Source organism: Sphaeramia orbicularis, unplaced genomic scaffold, assembly GCF_902148855.1.
Source record: "Sphaeramia orbicularis unplaced genomic scaffold, fSphaOr1.1, whole genome shotgun sequence".
In the NCBI taxonomy this organism is placed as follows: domain Eukaryota; kingdom Metazoa; phylum Chordata; class Actinopteri; order Kurtiformes; family Apogonidae; genus Sphaeramia; species Sphaeramia orbicularis.
The window spans coordinates 410,055-435,750 of record NW_021941474.1 but is presented as its reverse complement, the minus strand read 5'-3'; the positions used below and the strand labels follow the sequence as shown (position 1 = coordinate 435,750).

At 39.1% G+C, this 25,696-nt stretch overlaps 1 protein-coding gene and 1 long non-coding RNA gene across 2 annotated transcripts in view; one reads left to right on the top strand and one right to left on the bottom strand.

Annotated features, from left to right (window-relative positions):
* Positions 1-1,436: 1,436 nt before the first annotated feature.
* Positions 1,437-25,065, top strand: LOC115415931 (uncharacterized). Its single transcript, XR_003934889.1, has 3 exons — positions 1,437-1,898; positions 5,005-5,009; positions 25,037-25,065. It is a non-coding gene; the product is annotated as an uncharacterized LOC115415931 (long non-coding RNA).
* The window catches only part of LOC115415927 (glutamate receptor 2-like), a 111,260-nt gene continuing 89,057 nt past the window's right edge, over positions 3,494-25,696 (bottom strand). The window contains 1 exon segment of the mRNA XM_030129610.1: positions 3,494-4,344. Coding sequence (XP_029985470.1) covers positions 4,210-4,344 — 135 coding nt within the window. The 3' untranslated portion in view covers positions 3,494-4,209.

The following is a 25,696-nucleotide window of genomic DNA, read 5'->3' as shown; positions in this document are numbered from 1 at the left end:
CCCAGAGCCCTGGGTCCACAGACTGGGACAGTTCTGATCGGAGGAGGACGTTGTGTCCTCAGTGGTTCATGTGTCAATCATCTCTCATCGTACGGTCTGTTCTTGTGCTGTTCCTCCAAATCCAACATCTGTCACAATAGTTCTGAAAATACAAAGAAGCCACACACTGAACACTGTGGACATGACTTTTTGGATCATCCATGGATTTATTCTTTATTTATAAGACTTAATCGGCTCTGTTGAAAAGTGGCTTTCACAATTTTGGTCAAAGTTGATCTGTTTAATAGAAAATGAAGTTTTTACATGTGTGTCCAGAGCGGACATGTTTAAGAGTCATCTTACTTAACTAGAACATGAATACTCCATGACATTTGCCACATGGTCACTGCAAAAATGAAATATCCATGAAAATGAAGAAGTCCAGTAAAACAAATGGAAGCAGTGGTTCCCTTAAACGGACTGGACCTGCTGCTCCTGAACGGCGTGAACACACTGAGGTACATGCTGCCAACAGACAGGTTCAACCAGCAGCACCAAACAAAAAGAGTCCTTAAAACCATACACTATACAGAACAAGAACCACAGTAAGATTTCAATTAATACTCAGAAGATTATTCTTATTGACTATCATTATTGAACAGTAAAATGCAGCCGGATACAAAGCTTCAGACTGACTGATTATTGAGAAAGAAAGAACGCAAAATGACATGCAGATGTTTTCTTCACACTGGGTTCCACCTGCTCAGCGTTGGAGCCACCATCATCATCATCATCATCATCATCATCATCATCATCATTAGTCACTTTTCCATTGACCCTCAAATTGTAATTGAATAGAACTTGTGCATAAAATTTGCCAAATTGAAAAAATTCACCCAAACTCTAGTTTTTCTCTGAATAGTTGTTGTTGTTGTTGTTGTTCCAGGTGTTTTGTTCATAGTTGAATTGGTCTATGACCCAAAACTGTAACGGACAGACCTTTGAGTCCAACTGGAGTCACATGACCAAAACAAACAGATGTGGATGGACGTTAGAACAAGAGAAGAAGAAGAGTTGAACCCAAACGTGTGTGTAGTAGGGTAGTAGGGTAGGGTAGAACCATAAACAGCGGTAAAATCACAGACGGTTAGTATTAGTGTTTGAATTCTAATTCTCATGATAACTGTGTTTGATTACTGCACTTTTAGGGGAAAAAACCCTCTGTACAGATCTGCTTTTATGTAAAATATTTGAGTAGAGTTTGAATTTATTACAGTTTTAATTTTCTTTACCTAATATTTGAACCAATATTCACTTTTAAAGTCTGTGAAAAGGTTCGTTAAACATCTGTGTGTTATTTATGCAATAAATTATATACATTTTTCATATTTTATTTTACAAATTTTTGTGTTTTTTGTCCTTTTGTGTTTTTATAGTAGGTTAAAGTGAAAAAATAATAGACAGATGATCTAGATGAAGTTGTGCTGAAAAAAGGGGACTGAATGGACAAACCAACCTTACACCCTGGTGTTTGGAACACATTTATAGAACTATGGGACAGTTTAGAGCAGACGGACCCTGGAAAAGAGACTAATGTCCTCATCCTCATCTTCAGTGCAGAGCATTAGCTAAAAGAAACAAAACAACGTTGTTCACAGTTTGTTTTTTTCGATCCACCTCACAGCAGTGAGAGCTCCTCCTGGCTCAGGTTTCATAATCAGCAGCTGCCATTGGCTGAACAGACAGAACTGAGCTCTGATTGGCTCTCAGTCTGATTGGCACCTCACTCAGTTGGCTTCAGAACTCGAACATGATGTGCAAATAGTAAATGTAGAAATGTGCATCGTCTGTGAACATGAGTATGTAGATCAGTTTGTATGGAGTCATATATGTGTGTGTGTGTGTGTGTGTGTGTGTGTGTTGCTGTACTTGTATATAAACAGGGATGGGCAGCATTTCTCATGTATTTAAAGTATTACATTTATATTAATATATATATTTACAAAAAGCTCTCCACACTCTGCCAGTGAAAGTAGCAGCAGTGTCTGATGTGGACGATGTTCCACCACAGAACCCCCCACCCCCACCCCCACCCCCACGGCTGCACTCGTCTGTTTGGGCTTAGAGTGGGACTCCTTTCCAAAGCTTAAAAAAAAAACAAAAACAACAAAAACTCAGGTTTACTGTAGAGTCTGACCTCCACTAAGGCCCAATCCAAATTCAGCCCTTAGCCCCTCCCCCTTGGCCCCTACCCTCTGACTCATTGAGAATCAGGACACCCCTACCCCTTCATGTGAACACGCAAAATGGAGGAGGGGTAGGCCTAAGGGGGAGGGGCCAAAGAGGTGACTTGGGATTGGGCCCAAATCGACTGTAAACTGACACCAGTGGAAACGGTTCTGTTTGATTTCAACACAAACTGCAGTCGACCAGATCACATCTGAACACTTCTACAGAGACCAGATCAGATCTGAACACTTCTACAGAGACCAGATCAGATCTGAACACTTCTACAGAGACCAGATCAGATCTGAACACTTCTACAGAGACCAGATCAGATCTGAACACTTCTACAGAGACCAGATCAGATCTGAACACTTCTACAGAGACCAGATCAGATCTGAACACTTCTACAGAGACCAGATCTGAACACTTGTACAGAGACCAGATCAGATCTGAACACTTCTACAGAGACCAGATCAGATCTGAACACTTGTACAGAGACCAGATCAGATCTGAACACTTCTACAGAGACCAGATCAGATCTGAACACTTCTACAGAGACCAGATCTGAACACTTGTACAGAGACCAGATCAGATCTGAACACTTCTACAGAGACCAGATCAGATCTGAACACTTCTACAGAGATCAGATCTGAACACTTCTACAGAGACCAGATCTGAACACTTGTACAGAGACCAGATCAGATCTGAACACTTCTACAGGGGCCAGATCAGATCTGAACACTTCTACAGGGGCCAGATCAGATCTGAACACTTCTACAGGGGCCAGATGGAGTCCCAGGCATGAACACTGTACTGTGGAAGGAGAGAAACAGCCTGGAGGTGTGGCAGCCCCACCAGGTCCAACCAGGTCTGACCAGGTCTGACCAGGTCTGATCAGGTCTGACCAGGCACGACCAGGTCTGACCAGGTCCCACCAGGTCCGACCAGGCACGACCAGGTCTGATCAGGTCCGACCTACTGCCACTTTACCAGGTCCCTAATGGGGATTAGAATCTGGTTCCACGGGCACAAACCGCCAACAGGTGGAACACATGTACACTATCATGTCACTGAGTTCAAAGGCTCTAAAACTAAATCCTTTCATTCAGATCCTGGTTCAGATCCTGGTTCAGATCCTGGTTCATGTCTTCATAGAACTGTTCCACTGTGTACGAGCCCAAAGCAACGTTTCAAATCTAAGAGTTGTTACTTGTTTTTCAATGCGTTGTGCATTTGTCAAAAGCCAAAAACATAAAAGGTTAAAAACCTTCTCACAGGAAGGGGCTTGAAAACCCATTTGAGTGGAACCCATCCTTGCCCATCCCTGTGCATTTTTGTAAAATAACGGTTCTTCCGACAGGGGTTTTCTGTAAAGTCCCAGTGCTTTAGTGTGCGTGCTCACCAGTCCATGCATCTCTGGGATCTTTAAATGTCTCTACTAACGAGGGAAGTTTAGGCAGAATTAAAGGAAACAATTAGCACAATAATATCATTTTCTTCATCTGTTTGTACAATAACTATAATTGGATGTGATTTTTCTAGTCCGTTTTCGTTCCTAGCGTTCCCTTTATCCTCACTCTCCTGTTCAAATGTTCTTATTGCGTTGACTTCAGCTGACTGTGGTCTTCTGTACAGAAGGATCTGCAGGGCAAAAATCTACAAACGCTGACGTGTGTTAAGATTAGAAAACTGTTCACTGTGCTTCATAGTTTTCATGGATGTGTGGTGGACCAGTCTGAGTCTGGGGGTTGGTCGACAGCTTCCATCCTTCATGGACTGGTCTGATTGAAGCCTGACAGCCAAGTGGGGGGGGCCACGTCTGTCCAGTCTGTCCAGACCAGCGGCTCCGCAGACCTCCAACAGACGACTGGACGTAGAACAGGGGGTGGGGTCACCCAGAGGGGGCGGTGTCGGTCTGTGACAAAGGGAGCGAGCATTTCCATTGGTTATGGGAGGGGACAGGGGGTGTGGTCAGTTGGCTGTAAGGCACTGGCTGGAGTGTGGTCAGGACAGGTCCGTCATGCTGAGGCTCATGGGTAATCCTGGGCGGAGGTACGCCACGGGGACGCGGCCGTTCTCACTGGTCGATCCTGTGATGGACAGACGGGCTTTGGAGCGCATGGCATCTGTGAACTTCATCTGAGGAAAGAAAGAAGAACAGAAGAAAAAGAAGAAAAGAAGAGAAAGAACAGAAAGAAAGAAGAGAGAAGAGAAGAAGAACAGAAGAAAAGAAGAACAGAAGAGAAAGAACAGAAGAGAAAGAACAGAAAGAGAAAGAATACAGAAGAAAAAGAAGAACAGAAAGAAGAAGAACAGAAGAGAAAGAAAAGAAGAGAAAGAAGGAACAGAAGAAAAAGAAGAAAAGAAGAGAAAGAACAGAAGAGAAAGAACAGAAGAGAAAGAAGAACAGAAGAAAAAGAAGAACAGAAGAGAAAGAACAGAAGAGAAAGAACAGAAAAGAAAGAAGAACAGAAGAAAAAGAAGAACAGAAGAGAAAGAACAGAAGAGAAAGAACAGAAGAGAAAGAAGAACAGAAGAAAAAGAAGAAAAGAAGAGAAAGAACAGAAGAGAAAGAACAGAAAAGAAAGAAGAACAGAAGAAAAAGAAGAACAGAAGAGAAAGAACAGAGGAGAAAGAACAGAAGAGAAAGAACAGAGGAGAAAGAACAGAAGACAAAGAAGAACAGAAGGAAGAACAAAAGAAAAAGAACAGAAAGAAGAACAGAAGACAGGACTGGTGAGTCAGCAGTGCCAAAGACAAACACAAAACAGCTGTTCTACAGCTGTAGCTGTAGAACAGCTGTAGTGTTTGTAGAACAGCTGTAGAACAGCTGTAGTGTTTGTAGAACAGCTGTAGAACAGCTGTAGAACAGCTGTAGTGTTTGTAGAACAGCTGTAGAACAGCTGTAGTGTTTGTAGAACAGCTGTAGAACAGCTGTAGAACAGCTGTAGTGTTTGTAGAACAGCTGTAGAACAGCTGTAGTGTTTGTAGAACAGCTGTAGAACAGCTGTAGAACAGCTGTAGTGTTTGTAGAACAGCTGTAGAACAGCTGTAGTGTTTGTAGAACAGCTGTAGAATCTGCCTTTAAGTAATTTTGGAAATTCATCAAAACACCAAAATGATCTGATTTAGGAACAAAAATAAAATATGATGAATTCATTCCTTCATTTCTTTATTTTGTGGACTGTTCAAGCCTGGAGGAAGGTACATGTACCCCCTAACCCTGACCCTGGACTAACCCTGACCCTGGACTAACCCTGACCCTGGACTAACCCTGACCCTGGGCTAACCCTGACCCTGGACTAACCCTGACCCCGGGCTAACCCTGACCCTGGACTAACCCTGACCCTGGGCTAACCCTGACCCTGGGCTAACCCTGACCCTGGGCTAACCCTGACCCCGGGCTAACCCTGACCCTGGACTAACCCTGACCCTGGACTAACCCTGACCCTAGCAGCAGAACACAGATTCCATCAGTATTGGTGGACTTCAGTACAAACAGACCAGGCCTTGGAACCACATGCCTTTATTTCCACATAGAACCATCTGGAAAACTTTGCCAACCCTCGACTCTACGCTTTCACATTTAACAGCAGCTGAAGCTGAGTTGTGCTGGAATGCTCTGGGCTGCTGGGGGATGAGATGGTGGATGTGTTTAGGTGAATGAAGGTTATGGTCTCAAGTGCAAATACAAGCGACCCAACAACATACTGGTATTTTCCTGAATTTTCAGGCGTGTCTGGTGTTCTAAGGCCCTCTGAAATAACAGTTTGGCTGTCTGTCCATCCACTGTCCATCTGTCCATCTGTCCAGCTGTCTCACTGATCGGATGTTCCATGTTTGGACTTTGACCGACATAAATGAAAATGTTTGAATGTTACTTGAACCCACACTAAAATGAGTTCCACAGCCTGCACTGTGGAATTTATACACTTTGTAAATTCATCCCAGGGGTCACACTGGAACCTTTGGTGGGACGCATTTGGGCCCCGGGACGCATGTTTGACACCCCTGACCTACGGTGTCCACGAAAAAGCCTGAATCCCCTTGTTGCAGCTCATATTTGTTTTGTCAGTTGAGTTTTCTGTTGGTGGACATGAACTCCTGTGGACACACACTAGTCGCCCAGACCATGCATCTGCTTCTGCTAGGTGTGTTAGTGCAACAACAAGGCTAACACTGGTGGAGATCAGGTACAAATAGGTCTGGACTTGGTTTAGTTGGTCATCTCCTCCCAAGGTTATTATCGTTAACGAAAACTAACCAAATGACCAAAACTACAATTGAAAAAACATTTTTGTTAACTGACATGAATAAAAACTAGAATTAAAAGAAAAAACCATAACTAACTGAAACTGTATTGTGTGTTTACTAAACTAACTAAAACAGATGAAAATTCTGGATCAAATTCCCTTGGTTTTGGTCTTTGTCAATGTCAGATTGATGTTAAATGGATTTCTTTGTCTCTCTCAGTTTTCTGTGCTGTCTCCATACGACACTTTTTGCTCCGTCACTTGTGTTCACTTGTGGTTTCCAGTCGTCTTCTGGTCCCCACTCTACCTGGAAACATGGAGACTAAAGCAGCAGAGTCCTGTCTGGGATTGATTTGAATAGGAGCACAGAGAAGAAGAGAAAAGAGACCACTGAACTACAACTGAACTACAACTGAACTACAACTAAACTACAACTGAACTACAACTAAACTACAACTGAACTACAACTGAACTACAACTAAACTAAAACTAAACTAAAACTAAACTACAACTGAACTACAACTGAACTACAACTGAACTACAACTGAACTACAACTAAACTACAACTAAACTACAACTGAACTACAACTAAACTACAACTGAACTACAACTGAACTACAACTAAACTAAAACTAAACTAAAACTAAACTACAACTGAACTACAACTGAAATACAACTAAACTAAAACTAAACTAAAACTAAACTACAACTAAACTACAACTGAACTACAACTGAACTACAACTGAAATACAACTAAACTACAACTAAACTAAAACTAAACTAAAACTAAACTACAACTGAACTACAACTGAACTACAACTGAACTACAACTAAACTACAACTGAACTACAACTAAACTACAACTAAACTAAAACTAAACTAAAACTAAACTACAACTGAACTACAACTGAAATACAACTAAACTAAAACTAAACTAAAACTAAACTACAACTGAACTACAACTGAACTACAACTAAACTAAAACTAAACTAAAACTAAACTACAACTGAACTACAACTGAAATACAACTAAACTAAAACTAAACTAAAACTAAACTACAACTAAACTACAACTGAACTACAACTGAACTACAACTGAAATACAACTAAACTACAACTAAACTAAAACTAAACTAAAACTAAACTACAACTGAACTACAACTGAAATACAACTAAACTAAAACTAAACTAAAACTAAACTAAAACTAAACTACAACTAAACTACAACTAAACTAAAACTAAACTACAACTAAACTACAGCTAAACTACAACTGAACTACAGCTAAACTACAACTAAACTACAGCTAAACTACAACTGAACTACAACTGAACTACAGCTAAACTACAACTAAACTACAGCTAAACTACAACTGAACTACAACTAAACTAAAACTAAACTACAACTGAACTACAACTCAGCATTCAGAAAGAAATGAAAAACTATCAAACTTGCTCTAAAATCGAATTAAAAAGAACAGAATCAGAGAAAACAAAAATCCAAACTAAATCAAACTAAACTAGAATGAAAAATCCAAAACTATTGGAACCTTGTCTCCTCCCCAGATGAAACTCATTTGCCTGAGTTTTGTCCTCACCTCATGTTTTACAGATATCTGAGTTCCTGTATGCTGGAAAATGATGGATTACAGTATTTTATTTATTAAACTTAATACATCACATGCACATATTCATTATGTGTTTTTAAAACAATAATCAGTACTAAATCACATTGAAACATTTGAACCTAGAAGTAGAATATAATAGGTATGATTACATGATCACACTGAATTCTTTAAGTTGTGCACTGTTGAAGTCTTTTCACATCCAACACTGCTCTGTTACAGTATCTGCTGCACCCTAAAAAAAAAAAAAAAAACTGACGGAAGGAAACTAGTTTTTAATGGAAGGAAGACAGAGAAGATACAAGTAGTTTTCAGTAAAATAGGCCCCTGGTTTAAATCTGTCTAACAGTGGATAAGTCAACAGTTCTACAAGTGTCCAATTAGAACACGGCAGGGGGACGACTAGAGGGTCTGCACGTGACATCACTGTGGCTCCGCCCACTGAGTGTCAGACAGATGAGTGACAGCGTTGGCTTCAATCCTGTCGAAACTGAAGAACAATATTGAATAAAAATGGGGCAGAGCTGTTGTTTGTTGATTGTATTTTCAGGTTCTTAAAGCAGTGGGAGCTATCGTTTACAGACACCCAAACACAAAGAAGAGAAGGAGATGGATCCACAAACCCAGGAAACCAAACCTAGATCTGTGGATCATGTTTGGTGTCAGCTAACATTCACTGATGCTGTATTTTTGGGTCCAATCAGACCTGAAATGACCTATTGTTTTGGCTAACGGTCCTTCTTAGTGCAGCTCTTGGTTTCATGATCAGATCTTTCCTGGTTTTTGTCTCATTTTGTGATTGTGAACCTTGTGCTCCTACATGATTAGTAAACGAACTGAAACTGAGGCCAACCTAGTTTTACAAATACGGAGGAACTGGAGAATAAAGCTACGACGGAGTATTAGGACCACAGAAGAAAAGAAAAACACTGGGCACTACCAGAAGAAAGTCAGAAAATATGGAGATAAAACCTGGAATTTTATGAGAATAAAGTCGAATACAAAAAGATTCACAATGTTATGAGAATAAAGTCATAGTTATAAAAAACCCTCATAATTTAACAAAAATGTCATTGGTTTATGAGATTAAAGTCGTCATATTCCGACAATAAAGCCATAATATTATCAGAATAATGTGTTCATTTAAACCAGGTGGTGTAAATCTGCTAATTTCCCAGAATGCAGTGGTGCCCTGCTGGTCCACAGCAGTAGTATCTGTGTTGGATAAAGGACTGGATCTGAACTAGACTCAGTAAATCTGCTCAGTCCCAGTAGATCATGCATAGATTCACTGGGGTCAGTCCACGCTGGACTGGAAATGACCTTTGGATCAGCTGGTTCTGGGCCCTAGTTTTAGACCCTTTGGATCAGCTGGTTCTGGGCCCTAGTTTTAGACCCTTTGGATCAGCTGGTTCTGGGCCCTAGTTTTAGACCCTTTGGATCAGCTGGTTCTGGGCCCTAGTTTTAGACCCTTTGGATCAGCTGGTTCTGGGTCCTAGTTTTAGACCCTTTGGATCAGCTGGTTCTGGGCCCTAGTTTTAGACCCTTTGGATCAGCTGGTTCTGGGTCCTAGTTTTAGACCCTTTGGATCAGCTGGTTCTGGGCCCTAGTTTTAGACCCTTTGGATCAGCTGGTTCTGGGTCCTAGTTTTAGACCCTTTGGATCAGCTGGTTCTGGGTCCTAGTTTTAGACCCTTTGGATCAGCTGGTTCTGGGCCCTAGTTTTGGACCCTGTGGATCAGCTGGTTCTGGTCCTAGTTCTGGACCACTTGTTCTTTGGTAGCTGGTACAGATCCATGTCCAGTCCAACTGTCCTTCATTTAATGTCAGATTTCCCATGCTCCTTTGCTCTGGCTGTGTTTACTGCTATACTCATGTTGAACAGGTTGGTTTAAGACACTCAGTCTGACTGAGAGGGGCGTGGCCTGGGGGGGGCGGGGGGGCGGGTGCAGACCCTGTATAGACCAATGGAAAAGGACATGGACATATGATCATTTAAGTATATGTTCATGGGAAAAAATACATAAGGTACAAATACAGAAGAATGACCAAGTGTATGTTAATGGAAGACTATGAAAGGTGAATGGTTTTGAATGAGAAACTAACGAACGAAAGATTCTTCTTCCATTAAAATTAGGGACGGAACCGTTACCGGTAGAACCATAAACTGCAGTAAAATCACAGACAGTTAGTATTAGCGTTTAAATTCTAATTCTCATGATAACTGTGTTTGATTACCGCACTTTTAGGGGAAAAAACCCTCTGTACAGATCTGCTTTAATGTCAAATATTTGAGTAGAGTTTGAATTTATTACAGTTTTAATTTTCTATACCTGATATTTGAACCAATATTCACTTTTAAAGTCTGTGAAAAGGTTCGTTAAACATCTGTGTGTTATTTATGACAAACTATATACATTTCTCAAATTTGATTGTATTTTTTGTGTGTTTTCTGTCCTTTTGTGTTTTTATTGTAGGTTAAAGTGAAAAAATAACAGACAGATGATGTAGATGAAGTTGTGCTGAAAAAACAGATCCAAACATGGATATAGTAAACATTTGTTTCTATATAAAGGCCAAATCAGAAGGACTGAAAAACAGACCAAATATACAGAAGCTTATTGCATTCACACACACAAAAAACTCTGTTTTTCTGAGTTAACGAGATAATTATTGTAAAAACGGAGACAAATTTTATTTTTTGTGTGAATGCAACACACTTCTGTAAAAACAGACTCAGACCACTAAAGGTGAATATTTGAATGTTTGTGCAACAGAAGGGACATGGGCCAATTATTTTATTTTCTTTTATTTCTTTATTTCTTTTTTTTTAAATACATCTTAGTTTAATTCTTTCAGTGTGTGTATTAGTACTTTTTGAACATTTTCAGCACAATTTCATCAATACTGTGATAATAATAACTGTGATCATTTTGGCCCCAGTAACTGTGATCTGAAGTGTTCCTGTGGTTCCATCTCTAATTCCAAGTGTTGAACTGCTCAGTGTTGGTCTTCTGCTGCTCATTAACCCTGCTGCGCTGGAACGCTCCACACTCATCCCAATGATTACTGACATTTGTACACCGCAGACCACTGATCTGACATAGAAGGAGTTCATTCATGAGCAGAACGGTTCCACCACCGTCAGAATGTGACCTGATATATGTGAGTGAGGAACATGTTCTGGACAAGGACACGGATCTGTGGGTCAGGATGGGGTCACTTTACAAAGACTGGTTCTGGACAGAGTCTGTTCTACGGTTCTGAACACAGTCTGTTCTACGGTTCTGAACACAGTCTGTTCTACGGTTCTGAACACAGTCTGTTCCACTGGTTCTGAACACAGTCTGTTCTACGGTTCTAAACACAGTCTGTTCCACTGGTTCTGAACACAGTCTGTTCTACGGTTCTGAACACAGTCTGTTCTACGGTTCTAAACACAGTCTGTTCCACTGGTTCTGAACACAGTCTGTTCTACTGGTTCTGAACACAGTCTGTTCTACGGTTCTAAACACAGTCTGTTCCACTGGTTCTGAACACAGTCTGTTCTACTGGTTCTGAACACAGTCTATTCTACAGTTCTGAACACAGTCTGTTCTACTGGTTCTGAACACAGTCTGTTCTACTGGTTCTAAACACAGTCTGTTCTACGGTTCTAAACACAGTCTGTTCTACTGGTTCTGAACACAGTCTGTTCTACGGTTCTAAACACAGTCTGTTCTACTGGTTCTGGACAGAGTCTGTTCTACGGTTCTGAACACAGTCTGTTCTACGGTTCTGAACACAGTCTGTTCCACTGGTTCTGAACACAGTCTGTTCTACGGTTCTAAACACAGTCTGTTCCACTGGTTCTGAACACAGTCTGTTCTACGGTTCTGAACACAGTCTGTTCTACTGGTTCTGAACACAGTCTATTCTACAGTTCTAAACAGTCTGTTCTACTGGTTCTGAACACAGTCTGTTCTACTGGTTCTAAACACAGTCTGTTCCACTGGTTCTGAACACAGTCTGTTCTACGGTTCTGAACACAGTCTGTTCCACTGGTTCTGAACACAGTCTGTTCTACTGGTTCTGAACACAGTCTATTCTACAGTTCTAAACAGTCTGTTCTACTGGTTCTGAACACAGTCTGTTCTACTGGTTCTAAACACAGTCTGTTCTACGGTTCTAAACACAGTCTGTTCTACTGGTTCTGAACACAGTCTGTTCTACGGTTCTAAACACAGTCTGTTCTACTGGTTCTGAACACAGTCTGTTCTACTGGTTCTGGAACACAGTCTGTTCCACTGGTTCTGAAAACAGTCTGTTCTACGGTTCTAAACACAGTCTGTTCTACTGGTTCTGAACACAGTCTGTTCTACTGTTCTGAACACAGTCTGTTCCACTGGTTCTGAACACAGTCTGTTCTACGGTTCTAAACACAGTCTGTTCCACTGGTTCTGAACACAGTCTGTTCTACTGGTTCTGAACACAGTCTGTTCTACAGTTCTAAACACAGTCTGTTCCACTGGTTCTGAACACAGTCTGTTCTACGGTTCTAAACACAGTCTGTTCCACTGGTTCTGAACACAGTCTGTTCTACTGGTTCTGAACACAGTCTGTTCTACGGTTCTAAACACAGTCTGTTCCACTGGTTCTGAACACAGTCTGTTCTACTGGTTCTGAACACAGTCTGTTCTACTGGTTCTGAACACAGTCTATTCTACGGTTCTAAACAGTCTGTTCTACTGGTTCTGAACACAGTCTGTTCTACTGGTTCTAAACACAGTCTGTTCTACTGTTCTGAACACAGTCTGTTCTACGGTTCTAAACACAGTCTGTTCTACTGTTCTGAACACAGTCTGTTCTACTGGTTCTGAACACAGTCTGTTCTACGGTTCTAAACACAGTCTGTTCTACTGGTTCTGAACACAGTCTGTTCTACTGGTTCTGGAACACAGTCTGTTCCACTGGTTCTGAAAACAGTCTGTTCTACGGTTCTAAACACAGTCTGTTCTACTGGTTCTGAAAACAGTCTGTTCTACGGTTCTAAACACAGTCTGTTCCACTGGTTCTGAACACAGTCTATTCTACGGTTCTAAACACAGTCTGTTCCACTGGTTCTGAAAACAGTCTGTTCTACGGTTCTAAACACAGTCTGTTCTACTGGTTCTGAACACAGTCTGTTCTACGGTTCTAAACACAGTCTGTTCTACTGGTTCTGAACACAGTCTATTCTACGGTTCTAAACACAGTCTGTTCTACTGGTTCTGAACACAGTCTGTTCTACGGTTCTAAACACAGTCTGTTCCACTAGTTCTGAAAACAGTCTGTTCTACGGTTCTAAACACAGTCTGTTCTACTGGTTCTAAACACAGTCTGTTCTACTGGTTTTGAACACAATCTGTTCTACTGGTTCTGAACACAATCTGTTCTACTGGTTCTGGAAAACAGTCTGTTCTACTGGTTCTGGAACACAGTCTGTTCTACGGTTCTAAACACAGTCTGTTCTACTGGTTCTAAACACAGTCTGTTCTACTGGTTCTGAACACAATCTGTTCTACTGGTTCTGAACACAGTCTGTTCTACTGGTTCTGAAAACAGTCTGTTCTACGGTTCTAAACACAGTCTGTTCCACTGGTTCTGAACACAGTCTATTCTACGGTTCTAAACACAGTCTGTTCCACTGGTTCTGAAAACAGTCTGTTCTACGGTTCTAAACACAGTCTGTTCTACTGGTTCTGAACACAGTCTGTTCTACGGTTCTAAACACAGCCTGTTCTACTGGTTCTGAACACAGTCTATTCTACGGTTCTAAACACAGTCTGTTCTACTGGTTCTGAACACAGTCTGTTCTACGGTTCTAAACACAGCCTGTTCCACTGGTTCTGAAAACAGTCTGTTCTACGGTTCTAAACACAGTCTGTTCTACTGGTTCTAAACACAGTCTGTTCTACTGGTTTTGAACACAATCTGTTCTACTGGTTCTGAACACAATCTGTTCTACTGGTTCTGGAACACAGTCTGTTCTACTGGTTCTGGAACACAGTCTGTTCTACGGTTCTAAACACAGTCTGTTCTACTGGTTCTAAACACAGTCTGTTCTACTGGTTCTGAACACAGTCTGTTCTACTGGTTCTGAAAACAGTCTGTTCTACGGTTCTAAACAAAGTCTGTTCCACTGGTTCTGAACACAGTCTATTCTACGGTTCTAAACACAGTCTGTTCCACTGGTTCTGAAAACAGTCTGTTCTACGGTTCTAAACACAGTCTGTTCTACTGGTTCTGAACACAGTCTGTTCTACGGTTCTAAACACAGCCTGTTCTACTGGTTCTGAACACAGTCTATTCTAAGGTTCTAAACACAGTCTGTTCTACTGGTTCTGAACACAGTCTGTTCTACGGTTCTAAACACAGTCTGTTCCACTGGTTCTGAAAACAGTCTGTTCTACGGTTCTAAACACAGTCTGTTCTACTGGTTCTGAACACAGTCTGTTCTACGGTTCTAAACACAGTCTGTTCTACTGGTTTTGAACACAATCTGTTCTACTGGTTCTGAACACAATCTGTTCTACTGGTTCTGAACACAATCTGTTCTACTGGTTCTGGAACACAGTCTGTTCTACGGTTCTAAACACAGTCTGTTCTACTGGTTCTAAACACAGTCTGTTCTACTGGTTCTGAACACAGTCTGTTCTACTGGTTCTGAAAACAGTCTGTTCTACGGTTCTAAACACAGTCTGTTCCACTGGTTCTGAACACAGTCTATTCTACGGTTCTAAACACAGTCTGTTCCACTGGTTCTGAAAACAGTCTGTTCTACGGTTCTAAACACAGTCTGTTCTACTGGTTCTGAACACAGTCTGTTCTACGGTTCTAAACACAGCCTGTTCTACTGGTTCTGAACACAGTCTATTCTACGGTTCTAAACACAGTCTGTTCTACTGGTTCTGAAAACAGTCTGTTCTACGGTTCTAAACACAGTCTGTTCTACTGGTTCTAAACACAGTCTGTTCTACTGGTTTTGAACACAATCTGTTCTACTGGTTCTGAACACAATCTGTTCTACTGGTTCTGGAACACAGTCTGTTCTACTGGTTCTGGAACACAGTCTGTTCTACGGTTCTAAACACAGTCTGTTCTACTGGTTCTAAACACAGTCTATTCTACTGGTTCTGAACACAATCTGTTCTACTGGTTCTGAACACAGTCTGTTCTACTGGTTCTGAAAACAGTCTGTTCTACGGTTCTAAACACAGTCTGTTCCACTGGTTCTGAACACAGTCTATTCTACGGTTCTAAACACAGTCTGTTCCACTGGTTCTGAAAACAGTCTGTTCTATGGTTCTAAACACAGTCTGTTCTACTGGTTCTGAACACAGTCTGTTCTACGGTTCTAAACACAGCCTGTTCTACTGGTTCTGAACACAATCTGTTCTACTGGTTCTGAACACAGTCTGTTCTACTGTTCTGAACACAGTCTGTTCTACGGTTCTAAACACAGTCTGTTCTACTGGTTCTAAACACAGTCTGTTCTACTGGTTCTGAACACAATCTGTTCTACTGGTTCTGAACACAGTCTGTTCTACTGGTTCTGAACACAGTCTGTTCTACTGGTTCTGAACACAGTCTGTTCTACGTTCTAAACACAGTCTGTTCCACTGGTTCTGAAAACAGTCTGTTCTACGGTTCTAAACACAGTCTGTTCTACTGGTTCTAAACACAGTCTGTTCTACTGGTTTTGAACACAATCTGTTCTACTGGTTCTGAACACAATCTGTTCTACTGGTTCTGGAACACAGTCTGTTCTACTGGTTCTGGAACACAGTCTGTTCTACGGTTCTAAACACAGTCTGTTCTACTGGTTCTGAACACAATCTGTTCTACTGGTTCTGAACACAGTCTGTTCTACTGTTATGAACACAGTCTGTTCTACGGTTCTAAACACAGTCTGTTCTACTGGTTCTAAACACAGTCTGTTCTACTGGTTCTGAACACAATCTGTTCTACTGGTTCTGAACACAGTCTGTTCTACTGGTTCTGAACACAGTCTCAGCTGATCCTGGAGCAGAACCCACACAAACAGCTGATCCCCTCCTCACACAGCTGAATACGTAGGAACATGTTAGAACTGTATTAACTAATGTTTGAGTTGGTTAGAACATTTGCTGACCACAGTGCTGTGGTTTGTGTCTGTGCGTTCAGAATGTTCTGTTCTATGAAGTTCTAAGGAAACCCACTCCTGTGTTTGTGTGAGAACAGCTCCACCTACAGGCCACGATGTAGAACTAGTGTTCAGAAGGTTCACCACAGATGGGATGAACACACCAGAAAGAAACCACTGATTTACCAGCACATCTACACATCAAAGTTCTAACAGTTCTGGATTTTTCATTCTAGTTTAGTTTGATTTAGTTTGGACTTTTTTTCTTTAATTCAGTTCTTTTTAATTCGTTTTTAGAGCAGGTTTGATAGTTTTTATTAGTTTTCATTTTTTTCTAAATGCTTAGTTGTAGTTCAGTTGTAGTTCAGTTGTACTTCAGTTGTAGTTCAGTTGTAGTTTAGTTGTAGTTCAGTTATAGTTCAGTTGTAGTTCAGTTGTAGTTCAGTTGTAGTTCAGTTATAGTTCAGTTGTAGTTTAGTTTAGTTGTAGTTCAGTTGTAGTTCAGTTGTAGTTCAGTTGTAGTTCAGTTGTAGTTCAGTTGTAGTTTAGTTGTAGTTCAGTTGTAGTTCAGTTGTAGTTTAGTTGTAGTTCAGTTGTAGTTCAGTTTTAGTTCAGTTGTAGTTCAGCTGTAGTTCAGTTGTAGTTTAGTTGTAGTTCAGTTGTAGTTTAGTTGTAGTTCAGTTGTAGTTCAGTTGTAGTTCAGTTGTAGTTTAGCTGTAGTTCAGTTGTAGTTCAGTTGTAGTTTTAGTTGTAGTTCAGTTGTAGTTCAGTTGCAGTTCAGTTGTAGTTTAGTTGTAGTTCAGTTGTAGTTTAGCTGTAGTTCAGTTGTAGTTCAGTTGTAGTTCAGTTGTAGTTTTAGTTGTAGTTCAGTTGTAGTTTAGCTGTAGTTCAGTTGTAGTTCAGTTGTAGTTTAGCTGTAGTTCAGTTGTAGTTCAGTTGTAGTTCAGTTGTAGTTTTAGTTGTAGTTTAGTTGTAGTTCAGTTGTAGTTCAGTTGCAGTTCAGTTGTAGTTCAGTTGTAGTTCAGTTGTAGTTCAGTTGTAGTTCAGTTATAGTTCAGTTGTAGTTCAGTTGTAGTTCAGTTGTAGTTCAGTGGTCTCTTTTCTCTTCTTCTCTGTGCTCCTATTCAAATCAATCCCAGACAGGACTCTGCTGCTTTAGTCTCCATGTTTCCAGGTAGAGTGGGGACCAGAAGACGACTGGAAACCACAAGTGAACACAAGTGACGGAGCAAAAAGTGTCGTATGGAGACAGCACAGAAAACTGAGAGAGACAAAGAAATCCATTGAACATCAATCTGACATTGACAAAGACCAAAACCAAGGGAATCTGATCCAGAATTTGTATCTGTTTTAGTTAGTTTAGTAAACACACAATACAGTTTCAGTTAGTTATCAGTTGTGGCTGTTGCTCTTTCAGACAGTTGAAGCTCAGTGTCACTTACATTAAAAAAAAAGTCTAGTTATTTCAACATAAATTCGTCCTCTGTTCCTTTTTCAGAAAATGCTCAGTTTCCTTATCGTACCAAGTAAAACAGGTAAACGTGTCCCTCCAGTCCAGTGTACCAGTTAGTCCAGTGCTTGTGTTTTCTTCCAGGTCAGTAACTGAACAGTTCATTTGGTTTCTGTGATTCCACAGCAGAATGTGTGACGGTATTAAACTGAACTGTGTCAGTGAAGGAGCACATCTGAAAACAGCTGTCAATCAAACCGCATTCAGCCTTCGGACCCGTCCTCCGATCGACGTGCGGAAGCTCGGCGTCCGGCCCGGCCGAGCTCCGCCCACGGCTCTGTTCACCCCCGGAGACGCCGAGCGTCCGGGGGCGGGACGACAGGGTGTCATGTGTCCAGTGCTGGTCCAGTCTGTAGTGGTTTTTCCAGCAGTTCCACTCAGTCCCATTGAAGTGCATGGACGCTGAGCGTCTACGGACAAATGCACTGAGCAGAGATGGAATGAACAAACACAGACACGGGAATGGAGGAGAAGTGAACAACACCCAGTCCACTGATCTGGGATCAAACTGATTCTGAACCAACTGGTCTGAGAGATGAACGTGTTCCAACACATTTGGAGTCAATGAAATGAAAACAACTGAACAGATTTGAGCATTTAATGGGAGTCATTTTAGGGTCAGAGGAGCTTCACCTGCAGTCTGACACAAACACCTCTGTTAGTTATGTTTTTTTTCTTTTAATTATAGCTTTTATTTATTTCAGTTAATGAAAATGTTTTTTCAAATCTAGTTTTCGTCATTTCGTAAGTTTTCGTTAACGATAATAACCTTGGTACACATGAATATAGATGTGATCAGACATGTCTGACTTTCTGTCTTTTATTTGAATGTTAATTCTAAAGTAGGGCTGTGTCCTGCAGGTGAATTCCTCTGTCTACGTCCAACAGAACCTTTTCTATAACCAAATGAAACACTCTTTGGATCCTTTACTGGAGAAAGACTATAAGATTCAGTGCAACAGTCTGTTTCCATGTCAGTCAGTCCTCCTCTTGTATGTTATGGAAGTAAATCTGTCTCATCAGATTCTGAATTATAAAAGCCATTGAATTTCTAGAACTGAATTTTTTTTTTGCACTGACATCAAGTATCTGATTTTTTTGTCTCTCAATTTTTCTATGTTCATAAATTTAGAATAAAAAAAATTCAGACGCAAAAAAATCAGACGCAAAAAAATCAGATCACACATCTGGGACACCAAGGATAAGCAATGATTTGATCTCAAGTCTGCGATCTGGCGCTATATAAATAAAATTTGATTGATTGAATGATTTAATTGGTTTTCCCCGTAAGTCGCTTTGGAAAAAAGTGTCTGCCAAATGCATAAACATAAACATAAGTCAAACTGACAGCCAGCCAATCGAGTTACGTTAGGTTGGTCATGTGACGCCGAAAAAATTCAGATACTTAATTTCAGTGCCAGAAATTCAGTGGCTTTTATAATTCAAAATCTAATGAGACAGATTTACTTCCATACTATATTGATTTATTTATTTATGTATTATTATTATTTCTCTTTTAAATTCTGTGTTTTTTAATGCTCATTTCACTATTGATCCTGTGGAATAGGGATGGGAATCCAGAACCGGTTCTTTTTGAGAACCGGATCCCAGTAGCTCGATTCCTCGGAGTCGTTTGCCTGCCTGACAGAGACAGAGCAGTTCTTCAGCAGCAGTGTGGGTCTGTAAATCATATAGAACAGTAGTTATTGTTCTAATTCCATCCAGTCTGTTTCTCGTGCTTTCCTGTATTGTGGTTCATAGCTACAGGCTGGGCCTCTGACTCAGGATGTGGAACCTTTCATTTGGGTCTGTTTCCAGTGGTTCCTCTATAGTGGGACACCTGTACCTGTTCTCTGTTGTTCCTCATCTCCACGGCAGAGCTTAGCGGCCTTGTCAGTGTTTGTTTTAGCCTCTGCTCATTCCTTTCTTCGTGTACTGGATAGCTCTAACGTCTATGAAGCGCTGACCACGTTCAACAACATATTTCCATGTTGTTTCATTTCACTTTGTGGAACTTCCTGTGTTTGTGCTGCTTTGGTCAGGAGCTGAAAAGATAAAACAGAGGCTGCCTCCAAAGTTCTGCACATACCAGTCTGTTCCTCAAACAGATGATCACAGTCTGACACCACTGGTCCACACCGAGCCACCAGTCCACAAACCCAGCAGGAGCCAAGCAAGGTTATTATCGTCACCGAAAACTGACCAAATGACCCAAACTACAACTGAAAACACTTTTTCATTCACTGAAATAAATAAAAACTAGAATTAAAAGAAAAAAACATAACTAACTGAAACTGTATTGTGTGTTTACTAAACTAACTAAAACAGATAAATATTCTGGATCTAATTCCCTTGGTTTTGGTCTTTGTCAATGTCAGATTGATGTTCAATGGATTTCTTTGTCTCTCTCAGTTTTCTGTGCTGTCTCCATACGACACTTTTTGCTCCGTCACTTGTGTTCACTTGTGGTTTCCAGTCGTCTTCTGGTCCCCACTCTACCTGGAAACATGGAGACTAAAGCAGCAGAGTCCTGTCTGGGATTGATTTGAATAGGAGCACAGAGAAGAAGAGAAAAGAGACCACTGAACTACAACTGAACTACAACTGAACTACAACTAAACTACAACTGAACTACAACTAAACTACAACTGAACTACAACTGAACTACAACTGAACTACAACTAAACTAAAACTGAACTACAACTAAACTACAACTGAACTACAACTGAACTACAACTAAACTACAACTGAACTACAACTGAACTACAACTGAACTACAACTAAACTACAACTGAACTACAACTGAACTACAACTGAACTACAACTAAACTACAACTGAACTACAACTGAACTACAACTGAACTGAACTACAACTGAACTACAACTGAACTACAACTAAACTACAACTGAACTACAACTAACTACAACTAACAACTGAACTACAACTAAACTAAACTGAACTACAACTGAACTACAACTGAACTACAACTGAACTACAATTGAACTAAAACTAAACTACAACTGAACTACAACTGAACTACAACTAAACTACAGCTAAACTAAAACTGAACTACAATTGAACTAAAACTAAACTACAACTGAACTACAACTAAACTAAAACTAAACCTACAACTAAACTACAACTGAACTAAAACTAAACTACAACTAAACTAAAACTAAACTAAACTAAAACTAAACTAAACTACAACTAAAACTAAACAACAACTAAACTAAAACTGAACTACAACTAAACTAAAACTAAACTACAACTAAACTACAACTAAACTAAAAAAAAACTAAAACTAAACTACAACCAAACTAAAACTAAAACCAAAGCTAAACTAAACTACAACTAAACTAAAACTAAAGCTAAACTAAACTACAACTAAACTAAAACTAAAACTAAACTACAACTGAACTACAACTAAACTAAAACTAAACCTACAACTAAACTACAACTGAACTAAAACTAAAATACAACTAAACTAAAACTAAACTAAACTAAAACTACACTAAACTAAACTACAACTAAAACTAAACAACAACTAAACTAAAACTGAACTACAACTAAACTAAAACTAAACTACAACTAAACTACAACTAAACTAAACTACAACTAAACTAAAAGTAAAACTAAAACTAAACTACAACCAAACTAAAACTAAAACCAAAGCTAAACTAAACTACAACTAAACTAAAACTAAAGCTAAACTAAACTACAACTAAACTAAAACTAAACTACAACTAAACTACAACTGAACTACAACTAAACTAAAACTAAACTACAACTAAAACTAAAACTAAACTACAACTAAACTAAAAGTAAAACTAAAACTAAACTACAACCAAACTAAAACTAAAACCAAAGCTAAACTAAACTACAACTAAACTAAAACTAAAGCAAAACTAAACTACAACTAAACTAAAACTAAAACTAAACTACAACTAAACTACAACTGAACTACAACTGAACTACAACTAAACTAAAACTAAACTACAACTAAACTAAAACTAAACTAAACTACAACTAAACTAAAAGTAAAACTAAAACTAAACTACAACCAAACTAAAACTAAAACCAAAGCTAAACTAAACTACAACTAAACTAAAACTAAAGCTAAACTAAACTACAACTAAACTAAAACTAAAACTAAACTACAACCAAACTAAACTAAAACTAAACTAAACTAAACTACAACTAAAACTAAACAACTAAACTAAAACTGAACTACAACTAAACTAAAACTAAAACTAAACTACAACTAAACTACAACTAAACTAAACTACAACTAAACTAAAAGTAAAACTAAAACTAAACTACAACCAAACTAAAACTAAAACCAAAGCTAAACTAAACTACAACTAAACTAAAACTAAAGCTAAACTAAACTACAACTAAACTAAAACTAAAACTAAACTACAACTAAACTACAACTAAACTAAAACTAAAACTAAACTACAACTAAACTCAAACTAAAACTAAAACTAAACTACAACTAAACTAAAACTAAGCATTTAGAAAAAAATGAAAACTAATAAAGACTATCAAACCTGCTCTAAAAACAAATGAAAACGAATTGAATTAGAGAAAAAAAAGTCCAAACTAAATCAAACTAAACCAGAATGAAAAATCCAGAAGTGTTGGAGCCTTGTGTTGGCTGTGTGTCTGTGTGGTTTCAGTATCAGCACAGTGGTGTTGGTTTACTGTCGAACACCAGTCGAACAGAACGGAGCACATGTGACCCATCCAGACAAACCAGACATGTCATTTACAAAAGCAGTGAGGCCTCCACTCATTTGGTTTGAGCACAAATCTGGTTTCGAACAGATAGATGACAGAAGCAGAATGTGGGTGGTCATGCAGCTCTGCGAATGCGCTCAGTTCTGATGAAGAGCGAGTGGTGGAGTACGAACCAGAACCAGAACCTGCACCACATGAAGAAGTCCAAAGGCTTTAAACAGCAAATGTTCATCTGAACCACAACCTGAGATCAATGAGAATGAGAGCTTTGGAGTTAGTCTGTCAAAGAGGATGATTGGCCAGAGAGAAAGGAGGCGGAGACACAACGAGGATGATTGGCCAGAGAGAAAGGAGGCGGAGACAACGGTGGTGGAGAGGAGAATACGAGAAAAAAAGATGGGTGAGTGAGATGGAAGGGGTTAGGGATGGAACGATTACTGAACCATAAACTGCAGTAAAATCACAGACGGTTAGTATTACCATTTAAATTCTAATTCTCATGAGAACTGTGTTTGATTACTGCACTTTTAGGGGAAAAAACACCTACACTAAAAAAAAAACAAAAAAACCCCAAAAAAACAGTATTATTCCAGCAGCAGGGGCGCCGACAAAATACTGTTAAATAACAGAAAATAACCATCTCATAAAAATACGGTAATTTTCCATAATTCAAATACAGTTTTTTGCCCGAACTTTACATGAGATTTTGCTTTTTTTTTTTTTTTTTTACTTTTTAATGTTTAATAAAGAATATTTACATGTATTAAAACAATCCAATTCCCTATAAATATATATATAAAAAATTTTCAGTGAGACTCAGTTGTCCAATCCACTGATAAAAACTGTATTTGGACAGTTTATCAGTGCTTATACATGTTATACATTCACAAAAATACATTTATTCAACAGTTTTGTTGTGAAACCTCCTGTAATTACACAAGATATTTGTCAATGAACAAACAAGTCTGGTTCAACTGACAGAACTAATACTTCTGTTACTGTTAACTGTCAGGAATTTTATCTGCTTTTATTTATTTATTTATTTATTTATTTTTACAGTATTAAAGTTTAAGTTAACAGTTTAATCTCATAAATAGAAAAGAAATATTTGTGAAATTATGATACATTTGCAAATGTATTTGAACTGTATTTTTCTGTGAAAAAAGAAAAAAAAAATCTTTTAAAAACTTTAAATTTTATGGTTCTTCACAGTTCCAGTTTTTTCATGTTATTTCCCATTTGACATGTAAAATCACAGTCTGTTTTCATCATTTCATTGATATTTTCCTGTATCTGAAAAATACAGGACAAGTCTGTCAAATAAACACTGAAAATTCTGTTAAATTACAGATTTTTTTTTACAGTGTATGTACAGATCTGCTTTTATGTCAAATATTTGAGAACAGTTTAATTTATTACAGTTTTAATTTTCTATACCTAATATTTGAACCAATATTCACTTTTAAAGTCTGTGAAAAGGTTCATTAAACATCTGTGTGTTATTTATGCAATAAATTATATACATTTTTCAAATCAGATTTTATATTTTTTTGTGTTTTTTGTCCTTTTATGTTTTTATAGTAGGTTAAAGTGAAAAAATAATAGACAGATGATGTAGATGAAGTTGTGCTGAAAAAACAGATCCAAACATGGGTATAGTAAACATTTGTTTCTATAGTATATAAAGGCCCAATCAAAAGGACTGAAAAACAGACAGAATAGACTCAGACCACTAAGGGTAAATATGTGAATGTTTCTGACACAGAAGGAACAGTGGGACTGTTATTATATTTGGAGTTTCTTTTTTTTTTTAAATCCAACTTGGTTCAATTCTTTCAGTGTGTGTATCAGTACTTTTTGAACATTTTGAGCACAATTTCAACAATACTGTGATAAGAATGAGAACTGATAATTTTGGTCACAATAACTGTGATCTGAAATGTTCCTATGGTTCCATTCTTAGATAGGGTCAAGGAGAACTGGGGGCGGAGTCAGAAAAGAAGGGAGATGGAGGAAAAAAAGCGAAGTGTTCAGGTGGTCAGTGAGCGGTCACAGTCATAGACAGGTTTACTGGACACATGGACGCATCAGATCCACAACTGCATTCACATTCAGACCTGACAAGTCCACACAGCAGTGCAGAAGAACAGAGGACAGGTTGGACATGTGTCAAATCCAGAACATTCACAGAAACGTTTGTCATCTACACAGTAGCAGTCCGACTGTAGTCTGAGTCCCATTCTGCACAGAAAACCACCTGGGATCCACTGAAAAGGGCTGTTTTCTGCAGGAACTGCTCCTAAGATGGGATCTGATCTGCATTCAAGAACCAGTTTATGGAAGTCAATCAGTCTCATCAGAGATCGAATTATGAAAGCCACTGAATTTCTAGCACTGAATTTTTTTGCACTGAAATTAAGTATCTGACTTTTTTCAGCGTTTCATGACCGACCTGATCTAACTGGATTGGCTGGCTGTCAGTTCCACTTGAGATCCAATCATTGCTTATCCTTAGTGTCCTGGATGTGTGAGAGGAATTTTTGCTTTTGAATTTTCTTATTCAGTGTGTGTGTGTGTGTGTGTGTGTGTGGATATATATATATATATATATATATATATATATATATATATATATATATATATATATATATGTGTGTGTGTACATATATATACACACAAACGTTAGCATCATAGCATAATGACTGAACTCGTCCACAAATGGACCCCAGTCTGTGTTTGTGTTGAATCCAGGTGTTTGTTCTAACAGGCTCTGGGATCCAAAACTATGAGGACTAATGTCAGAACACAGTTGGATATTATGGGATAGATATCAGTGCACTGGTTCGTTTGGGTTCAATTATTACCTTTGTTTCTAAAATGGCTCCAGGATGGTTTATAGTTTGTACATTGATTTGGATTTTTACCTCCACCAAGGAGGTTCTGTTTTTGTCGGCGTTGGTTTGTCTGTGTGTGTGTGTCTGTGTGTGTGTGTGTCTGTGTGTGTGTCTGTGTGTGTGTGTGTGTGTCTGTGTGTGTGTGTGTGTGTGTGTGTATGTGCAAGATAACTCCAAAAGTTATGGATTTGGATGAAAATTTCAGGAAATGTTGATACTGACACAAGGAATGATTAAATTTTGGTGGTGGGTGGGTGGGGGTGGGGGGCACTGATCTGCCTTGGCGGAGGTCTGCGCTCACTGAGTGCTTTTCTAGTTTTATTTTTTTTC